The 13,808-nt window shown below is 53.7% G+C and overlaps 1 protein-coding gene across 2 annotated transcripts in view; it reads left to right on the top strand.

The window, feature by feature from the left end:
* LOC142410987 (sodium- and chloride-dependent GABA transporter 2) overlaps positions 1 to 6,651 on the top strand; it is a 33,394-nt gene extending 26,743 nt beyond the window's left edge. For both annotated transcript variants that reach the window (XM_075504185.1, XM_075504177.1), the window contains exons 9-15: positions 1,261 to 1,385; positions 1,962 to 2,074; positions 2,218 to 2,355; positions 3,493 to 3,595; positions 4,264 to 4,364; positions 4,799 to 4,969; positions 6,154 to 6,651. In XM_075504185.1, the coding sequence (XP_075360300.1) occupies positions 1,261 to 1,385; positions 1,962 to 2,074; positions 2,218 to 2,355; positions 3,493 to 3,595; positions 4,264 to 4,364; positions 4,799 to 4,969; positions 6,154 to 6,273 (871 nt within the window). In that variant the 3' untranslated portion in view covers positions 6,274 to 6,651. The remainder of the gene's footprint in view (positions 1 to 1,260; positions 1,386 to 1,961; positions 2,075 to 2,217; positions 2,356 to 3,492; positions 3,596 to 4,263; positions 4,365 to 4,798; positions 4,970 to 6,153) is intronic.
* Positions 6,652 to 13,808: the final 7,157 nt, after the last annotated feature.

Genomic DNA, 13,808 nt, shown 5'->3' with positions numbered 1-13,808 from the left:
TTCCAAGGAGGGTTTGACCTGTCATGCATACATCCAGGGGAACGAGGGAGAAACACCGGGAAGGCAGAGGAACTATTTGAAATAAATGGGCATTTGTATAAAATGACTGAGGATATAATTTGAGTGGAAAACAGGTAGTTTATAGCAACTGGAGAAACAAGGTTCTGGAGTGGGCTTCCCACTGGATTAGCTGAGCTTGGTGGAGCATGACCCTCCTTGCCAGCCGGGAGATTTGCGGGGACTCACCCTGCAGGCCTCTCTCAGTCTCTCCTGCCTTAGAAACCAAGTGCGAAGGCGGAGCAATGGTGGTAGGTGCTGTGCAGTCCTCGACAACGCAAAGAGCTGTGCTTTGGAAGGAATAATCTGAATTTGTATGGCATAGGGACTCTGCATGAACTATACTTTCTCTCTAGAAATGGTTGCAGACCATGAATAGATCTAGTTAATGTGCAGGGAGGAGCATGAAGCCCCCAAAATGCTAGATACCTAAAGACTGATACAGAAAATCACGGATTTGCAGAGTAACATTTAATGAAGTCAGAGCAGGCCGTGAAATGCCAGAAGGGATGCATTCAGTTTGGTTCAGAATATCTCGGAAAGATGCTGCAAATGTTATTGTTGTCCCCAGGGTTGCAGTCACAAGAGAACTAGGGAGACTGGAGCGTGAAAAGGAATTGGATAGATAAGAGATGTTTCGTTTAGAGAGTAGATGGATGAGAATGACATGAAACAGAGACAAAAGGGAATAGATCAGAGAAAATAAATTGGATGGCTCTGTTCATCTTTTTCTCATAATGTGAGGACGAGGAGATATCTAGTAGTGCTGAGACCCAAGAACATTGTAACTGGTCTGAGAAATCTACTAAGGAAAAAAAAACATGCCCCCTTCTCAGGCAAAAATAATCTCTGGTACTCTCTGCTACAAGGAGGTACCAGGGGAGAGAGAGGAAAAAAGAAAAAAATCAGGCATTCAGATGTGTAGCAAGACTATCTCATGAGCAAGGAGCTTAGGTGAGGAATGCGTCTTTATGTTGCCCTTGGAGAAGGCTTTCCCTGGGGGGGCTCCTGCTGTGTTGCCCACCCTGGGGCATCCTCCTGCAGCTCCTGGTGCTGAGCTGAGCTGTGGGGGTGCTGGGAGAGAGGCCCTGCTGTGGGCACAGTGGCTGGGGCGGGATAGCGGGTGCTGCCCCGGGGGGCTGCCGTGGGGCGTGAGTCGTACCTGGACCCCCACCTGGCTGATGCTGTGCCCCCTCCTCCCAGGGACTGTGTGGCCCTCTGCTTCCTCAACAGCGGCACCAGCTTCGTGGCCGGCTTTGCCATCTTCTCCATCCTGGGCTTCATGGCGGGGGAGCAGGGTGTGCCCATCGCCGAGGTGGCCGAGTCGGGTGAGTGGGGCTGCGGTGGGACGGGGATGTAGGGGCGCTGCCATTTGGCCCCCCTCAGCAAGGGGAGAATGTCCACAGGATACCCACCCTGGGGCAAACGGTGTTGCAGCTGCAGGTTCCCAGCCTGGCAGGCAGCTCTGCTTTCTGCCTCCAAAAACCAGGGAGAACCAAATGCACGCTCATGGAATACTAAGATGCAATGGCCATGTCTTGAGGTCAATATAAGCTGCCTATAAGGGTTAGGGTTAGGCAGCTGCTCTCTCTCGGTGGGGGGGTGAGGTGCCTGCATGGCATATGCCCAGGCTCGTGCGGTGCTCCCCTGGGCTCAGAGGCTTTCCCTCCGGCGAAGCCGTTGGACCTTGCTGTGTCCCCTTTCCTTCCTTCCCTTCCTGCTTCCCCCCAGCCGTTGAGGAGCCTGGGTTTCATGCACAGCGCTGGTATAACTGGAGCGAGAGGCTGCGTGGCTGCAGGCTGTGCCTTGGCTGGGTGGCTGCCTCAGGTGGGTCTGCATCAGCTGTGCTGTGCTGCTGCCATTTGCCATGCTGCTGCCCACTCTGAAAGCCCTTCTCCCCGCAGGGCCTGGCCTGGCATTCATCGCCTACCCTCGGGCTGTGGTCATGCTGCCCTTCTCCCCGCTCTGGGCATGCTTCTTCTTCCTGATGGTTGTTTTGCTGGGACTGGACAGCCAGGTAAAGGCGCAGGTGCAGGGCAATTCCCTGCCAGACAAAAGCCACCGTCCCTTCACAGGCTTGAACTTGGCTGAGTGGGGGGCAGCAGGGCTGGGGAGCCGGTCAAGACAGGCCGACAGAGGTGGGATCTCTGCTCTTTGCAGTTTGTCTGCGTGGAGAGCCTCGTCACAGCTCTTGTGGACATGTACCCCACCATCTTCCGCAAGAAGAACCGCCGGGAGACCCTCATCCTGCTGGTCTCCGTCCTCTCCTATCTGGTCGGGTTGGTGATGCTCACAGAGGTATTTTGGGCTCAGAGCACCTGCGTGGTGCTTGCTGGGTCTGAGTACGCCCCTGGCAGAAGGGGGCCTGGCGGGTGGTGGGGTCCATGCTGGGGCCAAGAGCTTCCTGGTGAGCCCCATCCTGCTGCACAGTGCCTGGGGGAGGCTGCCCTTCCTCCCTGTGGTGTTCGCATTTTCCCTTCCAGCCCTCACCCCTTGTCACAATCCTGACACCTCTCCTGCCAAGGCTGGTAACTGGAGCTCTGGGCAGCCCATACTGTGGTTATAGATTTATCTTTACACAAGCCGAACCCTTACAGCTGCAGCCTGTTGCATGGTGAGGGGAGCGCCTTTGTCCTTCTCTTTCCTCCTGGATGGAGCTACCCCAACACTTGGTGTTAGGAAATTTGGTGGGCCTGAGTGAGCCCCGTACCTATTACACTGATTTCCTATATATTCCCCGTGTTGTGATTAATTGCCTGGGAGTTAAACTGTTCTGGTTTAAAACCTTTAACTCCTCCTAGCAGTATGTGTGTGGGGACTGATGCTGCCATGATGCTCTTTGCATCTTCTCTTTTCATTTGGGCATAATTTTGAAAAAGCTGCCTTCGATGTTGCACCTGCGGCTTTGTGCCTGGACTTAGCTGCAGGCCCATTTTGTAGACAGCCTTGCAGACCTGGGCAGTGAAACAGCCAGGCTGCCAGCCCCTGGGCCCACAGCAACAGGTACTTGCAAAACTGCATGCACTGCTACTTCCCTGGGCAAATTAGGAGGCTGAAGTAAATGAGGTGCATTGTGTCTCTTAAGGGGGTTTCCACCCTCACTTCCAGATACAAGAGTTGCTTTGGTTTTGTCTTGTCCTAAAATATCCCCACGATCCCTGGCAGTCACTTGCCCTCCCCTGCCTTGCCCTGGAATGAAGGGTTGCAGAGACTCCCGAGAGCAGGGCTGCTGCATGTCTCCATCAGGCCTTGAGCACAAGGGACGTGGCCTTTGCTGTTGGCTAAAACCATGTCCCAGAGGGAGGAAGGTGCCTCCATCTCTGGGGAAGATGTTGAGTTTGTTTCCTGCTCTGGCTGGAGCTCTTTGCCTGTGCCTGATTCCTCTCCCCTCTCTCCCTCCCCACCTCGCCTCGCTGCCCGCTTGGCCCTTCCCAGGGTGGGATGTATGTCTTCCAGCTCTTTGATTACTATGCTGCCAGTGGCATGTGCCTGCTCTTTGTGGCCATCTTCGAGACTCTCTGCATCGCCTGGGTCTATGGTGAGTATGAACCAGGGGGTCCCCAGCTCTGGTCTCTCAGGCTCTCGCTTGGTCCATCCTAAAAATGCTGGTCATAGCTTCTCTTGGCAATCGCTTCGCAGTGCAAGGCAGGCCTCTAAACCCTTGCTTTGGTGCCCGTGGACTCAGCTACCAGGGGCTTCCTCACAGCAACACCCTGGGGGATCTGCTTGGCAGATATCCCCAGCGTGTTCCTACGTGCCCCTGCTTGTGAGGCCCTCCTTCCTTGGGAACTTGGAGCTGCCTGGGAAATATTTTCCCAACGTGTGTATAGAGGAGTCTGAGACCCTCAAACATTTTTGAGAGCCCTCTCTCAGCCTTGACGTTCACAAGGGATGGGTAAAAACTGGGTTCAGGTCTCAGCCTGGGTTCGGGTCCTAGCCTGGGAGATGCCAGCTGAGGGGCTGGCCCTGCTGACCCCCTGGGCTGTTCTGGAGTGAGAGGATGTTAGTCCAGGACAAAGACTGAAGCTGGTCACTGAAGCTGGTCACACTCCTGGCCAGCACCCCAACATGGCTGTCGGCTGTGCTGAGGTTACTGCCTTGTCTTCTGGGGAGCACCCAAACAGTGGTGAAGCAAGACCCCAGACATGCAGACCCTGCTGCCCTCCTTCCTTGGTAGCAGTGAGGCATCCTTCCTCTCTTCCGCAGGTGCCGAGCGTTTCTACGATAACATTGAAGATATGATCGGCTACCGGCCATGGCCCATCATCAAATACTGCTGGCTTTTCATCACCCCGGCAGTTTGCATGGTGAGGGCCCACAGGAAGAGGAGCTGTGGGGAGGAAGATGGGCAGAGCTGGGTACCTCTGAGCTATAAATACGTGCATATATACAGAGGGATGTGCATATATAGGGGGTTATGTGGCCTGTACTATGGGAGCCTGTTGTTCTGTGTGTTTGTGGCTTTGGGACCAGGCGTGGGGCTAAACAACAGGGAGAGGGGCCTGGCTCAGCAGTGACAGAGGTGTCTGCTGGTGGGGTGAGCTCCTTGCTGCCATGCCCAGTGCTGCACATGGGGGCTCTCCCAGCAAAGCTTGCTTGACTTGTGTCTCCTCTGTTGCTGTCCTAGGGAGCTCTTTGTTACCATGAGACTGTGCAGGTGTGGACTCACCAGGAAGACCTCTCTTGGCTAATGGTGTTGATTTTCTTGCTCTTTTTCTCTTGGTCTCTTCCACCTTGCCAGGCAACCTTCCTGTTTTCTCTGATCAAATACACCCCCCTGACCTACAACAAGAAGTACGTGTACCCGTGGTGGGGAGACACCCTGGGCTGGCTGCTGGCCCTCTCCTCCATGGTGTGCATCCCTCTCTGGATCATCTACAAACTCTCCACCATCAAAGGCTCCCTCAGAGAGGTGAGGCTGGTGCTCTGGGATCAGGGCATGGGCTGTGCTTCTGTGTTGAAGTCCAGCCTTGCAGGGGGATCATTTGTGTGTTGCAAGTTAATTAGCAGGGAGCCTAGAATAAATCGATTGAATGAGTCCATTGCTATAACTGACTGTTGGTTTTATTAAGTTCTGCCTGGCTGGAGGGCTGCTCCAAGCTGGCTGTTGCCTCTTGGTGCCCTTTGTTTATTCCTTCTGTCTCTTTGCAAGCACCACTAGGAAAAAGTTCATTAGATGGAGAGGATAAAGATGATCTCTGGTGCCTCAAGTCAGTTTGGAGGCTGCCCTTGACTGAGGCTTGGGGACTTGCTCTGAGAAAGCTCCAGATCCCATGAGTGCTGTGGGCAGCTGAGTTCCCCAGTCTATACTGAGGCCATAGGGGTGGGTGTAGGGGATCACCAGGAGTTTGGACTTTCCATTGCAGCCTCAGTGCCCTGGGCCTGCCCAGCTCCTGGAGCTGCTGTGACCTGAGGGCTGGCTGCCCTGGACGTGCGTTGGGAGGGCAGGGACCTGGCAAACCAGACCTTGCTCCAGACAGGCATCCTGTCCCTGCCATGGCTCATGGTTTCAGGAGGAGGTTTCACAGACAGTCCTGAACCCGCAGGATACCACCCATTCTCTGCCTCCCTCAGGTGCTCAAGAATGGGTTGTGACAGCAATGGGCCCCGACCCCTGTGTCCAGCACAGACAGGCAGGAGCGAGCACAGCTGCAGGAGCATGGCAAGGGCCATGCTGCGTGACGTAGAGGGTAGTCCCTTACACACTCACTGTCCCAGTTAAAGCCAAACCTGTGTGCACAGGCTCTTCCATTGCAGTCTGTGCTGATGGAGGTGATGACCTGGAGATACTTGGTCACCAGCCTTTCTTTGGACTGTTTTCTAGCCCTTGCCTGGAGCAAATGAAGGACAGAGCTTTCCTACTCTGTCTCAGGTCTCTCACGTGCTCAGTGCTTGCCTGGGGACAAGTGGTTCAAAGATGAGTTTATCCCCTCAGTCTCTGAAGTGCTGACTGTCCTAATTGGGACATCTCTGGCACTTAGGGACCAAACCTGCAGCCCTGCCTGGCTGGCTGAATGATACCCATGACTGGAAGGGGAGGGCCCAGGTCACCTTTTGTGCTTGCGGCTGTGTTCAATACCTGCCTTTGCCTTCCAGAGGCTCCGCCAACTCACCTGCCCACTTGAGAACTTGCCTTCCATGCCGGGCACAGGACAGCCCCTTCCCTCCACCAGAGCTGGCCTCCTGATGCTGACAGAACTCGAATCTCATTGCTAGGACCTGTGTGGCTCTCCCTCCCTCCCCCCCAGGATGGTTTCTATACAGCCTTTACCACCTGTCGGATAACACAAGGATTCTTCACTCGCCAAGGAGAGAGGGATTTCTGGGCTGAGCTCCCTCCTCTGGAAGATTTGAAGGGCTGAGGAAGAGGCTGTCATGGAGATGGTCTGTGTGGAGTTAGCAATGCACCTTAATCCTCTCCCTGGAGAGGGCTCTGAAGGGGCAGATCAAGCACCGGTATTCCTGAGCATCCCCAGCCTTCTGGTGGGCAGAAAGGAAGGACTGATCCTGGAGTGGAGAGTGTCAGAGAGTCCCAGAGGTGTGGCTCCAGTGTGGACTTTGGGAGCTTCTCCATTCATTCCATTAAATCCTTGTTTTTCCCCTCTAGATCCGCTCTGTCTCAGTTTTGTCTCACCAGCATCCCTTGCTCACAGCATGCTAGGCGGGATGCATGTTAGCGGAGCTGTGCTGGGCATTCAGGTCTGGATCTCTGTTGCACTGGCACATCGGTATGGGAGGGTGGCCAGAGGAGTGGAAGCTTGGTTAGGGTAGGAAGGAAAACAGGGAACCCCTGTTCGGAGGCCCCCGTGAGTGGTAGGCCTGGGGTGCCTAGGTGAAGTGGAGAGTGCAATGCCACCTTCTGCTGGAGCCATTGCCAGCTCCCAGCCAAAAGAGTCATCTGGCTGATGAGTCACTGGGCTATTCCCGGGGTCTGAGAGAAGCGCGTGGGTTTGCGTTTTCTTCGTGCAAGTGAAGAAGGATCATGGGAAACTCTCCCTCGTCTCTGCAGGTCTATGTCTTTTTTGTGCTGACTGCCTTCCAGGTGCTCTAGAGCCAGTCATTTTGGTTTTCCTGCGTATGGAAGAAAGACTGCGTGGCTGAAGCGGGATCTGCATGTTATGTCAACAAACAGGGCCCCTCGTTTCCAGGCTGTTTGGGTAAAAAAAAAAAATAAAATCAAAGAGCTTGTGTTTTAAGCGCTGTAGCCCCCGCATCCGAGGAGGGCAGCCAGAGGACGTGTAACCCCGGGAAGCTGGATGGCTCCCAGGAAGCCCCGAGGAAGCTGGAGCCCGGGCCGAGCTGAGCGAGCGGCCGGGGGTGCTCGGCTTCCCGAAGCGCACACGGACACCGGTGGGCACCACGCTGCGGCCGGGGCTCCCGGTGCCGCGGGGAGAGGAAGGCGCCCGTTCAAGCAACCGACGCCATTAGCCACAAGGTGGCCCCAGGACCTCGCCTACCGCCGCGGCGCGGGGCCGGCTCCCTGCGGGGCGGGCTGGGGGCAGCGGGCACCCCCGCAGCGGGGCCGGGATCCCCCCCGCCTCCCCCGCTTCGGAAGATCCTCTGAGCTGGGTGGCTGTTTGGCTCTGCTCGCAGGGTCGGTGGCTACCTCTTCACTAGCCGTAGGGCCGGGAGGAGATTTTCCCCTGGGTCACGATGACCCGGCCATTTCCAGCCCCCCCCCGCGTTGCCTGTTGAGGTTTTCTCTGCAGACAGCTGCCTCCCGCAGGGAACGGTGACCCCAGCTGTGGCACATACTGGTTTAGACCTCCAGGCAGTGGCAAGTTCTTGGGCTCGGTTTTCCCCAGTTTAGCGTTGTTGGAGCCTGGTGACCTGAGATGGGAGACAGGTCGATGTTGGAAAGGGGTCTTGAGCCTTTACTGGTAGAGACTGTGCAACTCTGACGAGCACCACGTCCCGAGGGGAGTGCTGCTGGGAGGGTTTGTGGTGGTGCAGATGTAACCTCCAGGAGGGAGAGCCCACTGATCTGTGGTCCTCTGGGGCTTCACTGGCTCTGTTATAGAGCGGCTGTGGAAACCTCATCTCATTTCCAGCCTGTTTTCCCTTTTCCCAGCCTATTTTCCATGGGGACTCTGGGGCAAGGGGGCTCCTTTGCTAGGCTGCATGTACACACATGGGTGAACCCCCCGTGGTCAGCCCTGCACCTCCCCTATCAAAATCTCGGCCACTGGGTTTCTGCACCCCTCCGTCCCTGCCTCTGGAGAAAGACGGGGATGCTGACCGCATAGGGCCGGGGAGCGGGATGTCAGGGCTGAACTGGCTGTCACGGTTTTTCTGGGCAGCGTCAAAGTCTCAGAACTCCAGATTCCCCAGCTGCCACAGCGCTTCACGGTGCTCATGTGTGAGCTGAGGGTAGGAAAGACCTTAGAAGCTCAGGGAAAGCCCCTTTTGGATGGAGGATGGAGGATGGAGCCATCCAGCTGCCCTGCCGCTTGGGTATGGTACTGGCTGGTAGAAATTACTTCTAGAAATGAGTGAATGGAGTTCAATACAGATTTTTTTTTTTCTGTTGGCTTTTTATGTGATTCATATTAGAAGCTCCAGCCACAGATATTTTTATTCATGTAATTCTAATCTTAAACAAAATTATACTTTCATTTTCCAGTAATATCTATGAGAGGTTTGGCCCACTGGGAAGATATTTTAGCCCTAATAGAAAATAGTAATTGTCTACAGCTATCTCCAAAATATGGCTGATATAGAAAGTCTGCTCAGCTGCAAAGTGGGAGTCTGCTGAAAGGCTTGTGACTTGCTTTGTTTCAAAATAGTCTGGTGTCCAGTGAATTGGGCACGTGGTTTATTGATCCGGTTATATATGAGCCAGGAAGCCTCCCAAGCCTGTGTTCCTACGTGACCCAATTGCTGTAAAGCTTTGGATGAGCTAGGCAGGTCAGACAAGCAAGAAAACCAGCAGTTTAGCTGGACATTCTTAAATAAATGTCTTATTTCTGACAGGACTTGAAGACAAAGTATTGGAACTTGTGACGCCTGGCTTGAAATATGAGTCAAGTATATTCTGGATTGCTCATTGAGAAGGTGTTGTGTTAAGAGTTACTGTCGCATAGGAATCTGAGGAGTGGCTGGGGGGAACCCTCCCGTTGAGTCACGAGGTTCAGACAGGACCCCCTTGCTTTCTAAACTCCTTCTCAGAGAGGAGTCTAGGTGCGGCTAAGTCCAGTCTTAGTCTCAGACTTGGTCAACGGTTTATTTTCTAAGGACTGTATACGTACCCACTCATCAGAGTCAACGTTTGCCTGTCAGAGCCCTCTCAGGGCTTTCACTGAAACAGCTTTGCAAAGTCGATTAAGGTGACAGCGTTAATTTGACAATGTTACAAGTCTGGTCGTGTTCAGCGTACTGAACTTCATGATTACGGATTCAGAAATAATGCACTGCACCCCCAGTCTAGTCATGTTGCATGAACTATCACGGCCACACTTAAAGAGTCTGGTCGTGTTCAATGAGAACTGCCATGGCTAGATTAACGAAGAGTGCAGTTTATTAGCGCAACAGACACACAGGTTCTTTGGATTACCGGTGATAAATTCACTGTCTGCAAAGCACGTGCAAATACCAAGAGTATGAGTAACACTGCTGGCTACAAACGCGTTAAAAGATAATAAAGCAACTCTAGAGAGATTTCTAAGTTTCCCGGGGAGGCACTTGGTATAACCAAGTGTTCGAATCTTACCCAAAGGTGTCCCGAAGGGGGGGAAGAGAGGCTCAGCCTGTCGACTGATCCCAGAGGTCAGAGTGGTACATGATGGTGTCTTCCCTAATGTTCTCTCTCTCTTAAGCTATTGCTTGAGTGGAGCTTGAGTGACTCTAGTCATACATATGTTTGTTTAGGACTGGTGTAAAGTTTTCCTTGCTTCTCTTTCAAAGGTATAAACTAGGAAAATTCAACGCACTAGCTCAGTGAGGGGTGGTCATACCTTGGATGCGGGTAGCTTTTGGGATGGAGGTGTGTTTTGGTATTATAATGATGTTATAATGAGCAAAGTTCACCAAAAGGACAGCATTTTGTCAAAAACATGACAGGCTGTTGGCCCAGGGTAGCAAATATGCAGCTTATCAGTTCCATAATACCTTTAAGTTCCCATATAATCGCAGAGCCTGGCCACGGTATCTCCACACCGCTCCACCCTCCGAGCAGTACCTCTTAGAGTCAGCACACCAAGTTCCCCTGGCGTCACCAACATCTAAGGTTGCAGGCCTAGGGAACTTCCATGGAACAGATTCCTTGCATGTCAGCTGCACTCCACCCGGGAAGCTTCTTCAATGCTGTGCCTTACCTAAAAGTGTGAATATAAGTTTAATTTCTAAGTCACCTCCAGCAATTATCCCAGAGAAGGTTGATGAACTAAATCTGAAATTAATATATTTGAAACTTCAAGACATCACATTTTTCACAGAACTTTTTAAGACCCCATGGTTAGAGGGAATTTTGGTGACATTTGGAATATGGTGATTTTAGCATATGGTGATTGTTCATTATTTGGAATATGGTGAAAAGGATTTTCATTGCATTCAAGATCAGCCCAGTACTCCTCTTCTTGCAGTATGTGGAATGTACCCCTACTCATACCTTCTCCAGCTGGGGAGATGCTGATGTTCCTTTAGACAGGAGATGTGTGGTTGTTGGAAATTTCCCACCTTCAGAATCCCAAATCTGCAACTTAGCCTGAGAATTCAACCCATTATTTTCAGGAAAATAGGGATGAGATTAAAGACCCAGGTTGGTACATGGTTTGTGGTTTCGTGGTTTTTTTTTGGGTTTTGGTTTGGCTTTTTTTTTTTTTTAGTTTCAAATGAGAAGTTCACATAAAAATAAAGATTACCTGAGATTCTACCCCAGGTCGTTAGTGCTTGGAAAGGATGTCTGACCTTTCTGTCCATCTGTCCACAAAAACTAGGCTCTGCTTTTCCCATACTGTGGTGCTTGCATCAGTGGTGCCTGAGGAAGACTCTTGGCCCCCTGATCAGGCAAAGAGATAGTGTTGACCCTGACATCCTCCTCCATGGATGGAGATGCCCACACAGGGCAAGGGAGAGACTTCAAATCTCAGTGACGGACCCATGGGCCTGTGGATCAGGATGCATCTGCTCCCGTGGGGAGCATCCCAAACCCTGGGGCTCCCAGGGTGTGTGAACAGATGCCTTGAGAGGTCCTTCTGCTTTTGCCACTAGTGGCAAGTTTTCCATGGCAAACAAGACAGTTTTCCATGGCTATTGAAGAATCATGTAATGTGAGTCATGCTCCACATTTTGGTGACAAGAAAGGTGGATGTGTTGGGAGAAGACAGGCCATGGTGCATAAACGGAGAGAACAGAGTAAGATTAACATCTTAACATGTGGGATACGTAATCCTGTGAAGCAGAGATCCCCAAATAATCTGTTAAGTGTGTCCTACAGCCCAGTGCAAATGAGCATGTCCCTCAGAGCAGGGTTTTTGGCTGAGACCTTGTCTGCTAATGTGGTTAGCAGCCTGCAGCGTGGGGATCTGCATGGCGCAGATAAGGGAAGCGCGCATGGGGGAGCACAAAGATGGATTTGGGAAGTCGTTACTTCTGAGAAGTTACCGGTGACTTGGTTACCTCCTTCTCCATCTGACCTGTCCAGATTCGCATCACTTTGGGCAGCAACATGCGCTTCTCTGTCCCTGCAGACTGACCTTGTCCTTTGCATCCTCATGTCTTGTGCATCGAAGGTGTTTGCTGTCACAACGCATGTCCCGTGGCAACAGGCTCAGCTGCCCCGAGGAAGCAGGGAGGGAAAGCAGGAGCAAACAGGCACGTACCCATGTGTCCTCTGCCTGCCTTTTTTCTGTGGTCCTCCTTGGTGTCTGATCAACAGCCAGCATTGCTGTTAGACTCAGAGAGGCTGTTAGACCACAGATGTCTCCCCAGCATCGCTAATCCTCCCTCCTGACCACTTCTATTGCCAACACCGGGTTCCTAAGCCGTTTGCCCTTGCCTCATCCTCTCCCCCACCGGGGATGCTGTGAAATAGGGGATGTCTCGCCCTGCCTGTACACTTCCAAAGGTGGAGGCTTCTGACAGCCTCCTCTTCTCCAGGAGCCTGGCGCAGGAGCGGTGCTGCGGCTGCCGGAGCCCATCACGGTTCCGTGGGGCCTCGCTAGCGCCTGTTACTTTGGTTATGTTCACTTGTGATTAGCTGTGGTGAAACTGTTGTAGGAAGCCACAGGCTTACTTAAACAGAAATTAGCCATAAATATACAAAATAAATTATACGAATGCCTAGGGGAAACTCCTCTGCAAACATAGCATTCAGTTGGCTAGGCAACTTCCCGACCAAAGAAGCAGCGGCGCTGTGCCCATGGGGGAACCAGAGTTTCTCCCGTTTTGTTAGCAAAGGTGTCAAAAGGTGGGATTAGTCTGGACAGGCGAGGACAGTGGTGGCTTCTCCCGCAGGTGGCCCAGCGAGGGGAGCAGCCAGGCCTGCAGGCTCCTCTGTCTCCAGCACAAAACCCCATGCTGGCCTCCCCCAGCCTCTAACGTCTGGAAAGCAGGAGGACATTTTGGATGCACCCGTAGGGTGTCACGCTGACAGACTTCTCCCAGCAGCTGGGCTGGGGGTAAACGGACTCGTTTTGGCTTGAAGCCCTGCATCTGGCTGGCTCGTGGAGGAGGGAAGCATTGTAGGGCCTGGGGCTCGCTGCTGCCGGGGAGTGTGACCCCGGCATGGGCTGATGTTGGCAGCTGGCCCTTCAGCAGGCATGTCAGAGCCGGCCGAAAGGGAGGAAACGGTGGGGAGACCCAAATAATGGGAAAAGCCAACGCACGCTCTGAGGAAAGAAAAGGGGAGGTAAAAAGGGAGGCAAGGGTGCACTGCCGGCTGGCAGGCAGTGAGCGGGGTGGGGAGGAGGAGGCCTTTGTGGAGGTGCAGGACGTCTCTGAGGTTGGGGTTAGCCATCCGTCAGGGCAAAGGCTGGTGCGGCAGGCTGAGTCCTGCTCTCCAGCCGCCCTGGGCCTGGCAGGCTGAGGGAATCGGGTCATTTCGAGGAGAGTTTTCCCTCTCTGCTGATGGGAGGGGACGGAAACGCGTGTGGCAGGCTCTGGGCTGGAGGCTGCAGAGGGAGCGGGTCCCTCTGTGGGGTGGGACAGCAGTGCTTTCCCATTCCTCCCGTGCACCCTGTGTGTACTCGGGGCAGCCCCCTCCTACGAGGGCCGCTCGGTCCTGCTGACCTGAGGTGGCTTCCAGGGAGCTCAGGGGCGTGGGGAAGCCCATCCCCATCAGTTAGATCCTCAGGGCAGTGGGTTCAAAACGGCTGAAAATGGCAAAGGTAGCCAAACATCAGTCACTGGGCAGGCTGGGACCAGCCATGTGGCGAGCCCATTGACTCCAAGGCAGGAGAGTATCCTACGGCTCGAGGCTGCGTGCAGGACCTACCGTCGAGAAAGCTGCTGCCCCTCGGCCACTGCAATGGGGCTTCCTCTTGTCTTGGTTTTCCTGCCTGCGAAAGCGGATGCTGCCATCCCTTCCTTTGCGCAGCGCCTCAGGATGCACCGCGGGGACGGCTACGGAGAGCTGGGTGCTGCTGGTGCCAGAGCCGCACGTGGCGAGGGGGGTCCCAGCTCTGAGAGGGGTTCATGCTGCCTGGGGCAGGGCTGGGGAGGGGGTGCTTTGAGCATTTCCAGGATTTATTACAAGCAGCGCTTCCCTTTTGGGGATGGAGTGTTTAAGAGCAGCCTCACCCACACTCTCCCCA

This window comes from Mycteria americana, chromosome 1 (genome assembly GCF_035582795.1).
Source record: "Mycteria americana isolate JAX WOST 10 ecotype Jacksonville Zoo and Gardens chromosome 1, USCA_MyAme_1.0, whole genome shotgun sequence".
NCBI lineage: Eukaryota > Metazoa > Chordata > Aves > Ciconiiformes > Ciconiidae > Mycteria > Mycteria americana.
Note: the sequence above shows the minus strand (reverse complement) of the source record. Positions and strands in the feature narration are given on the sequence as shown.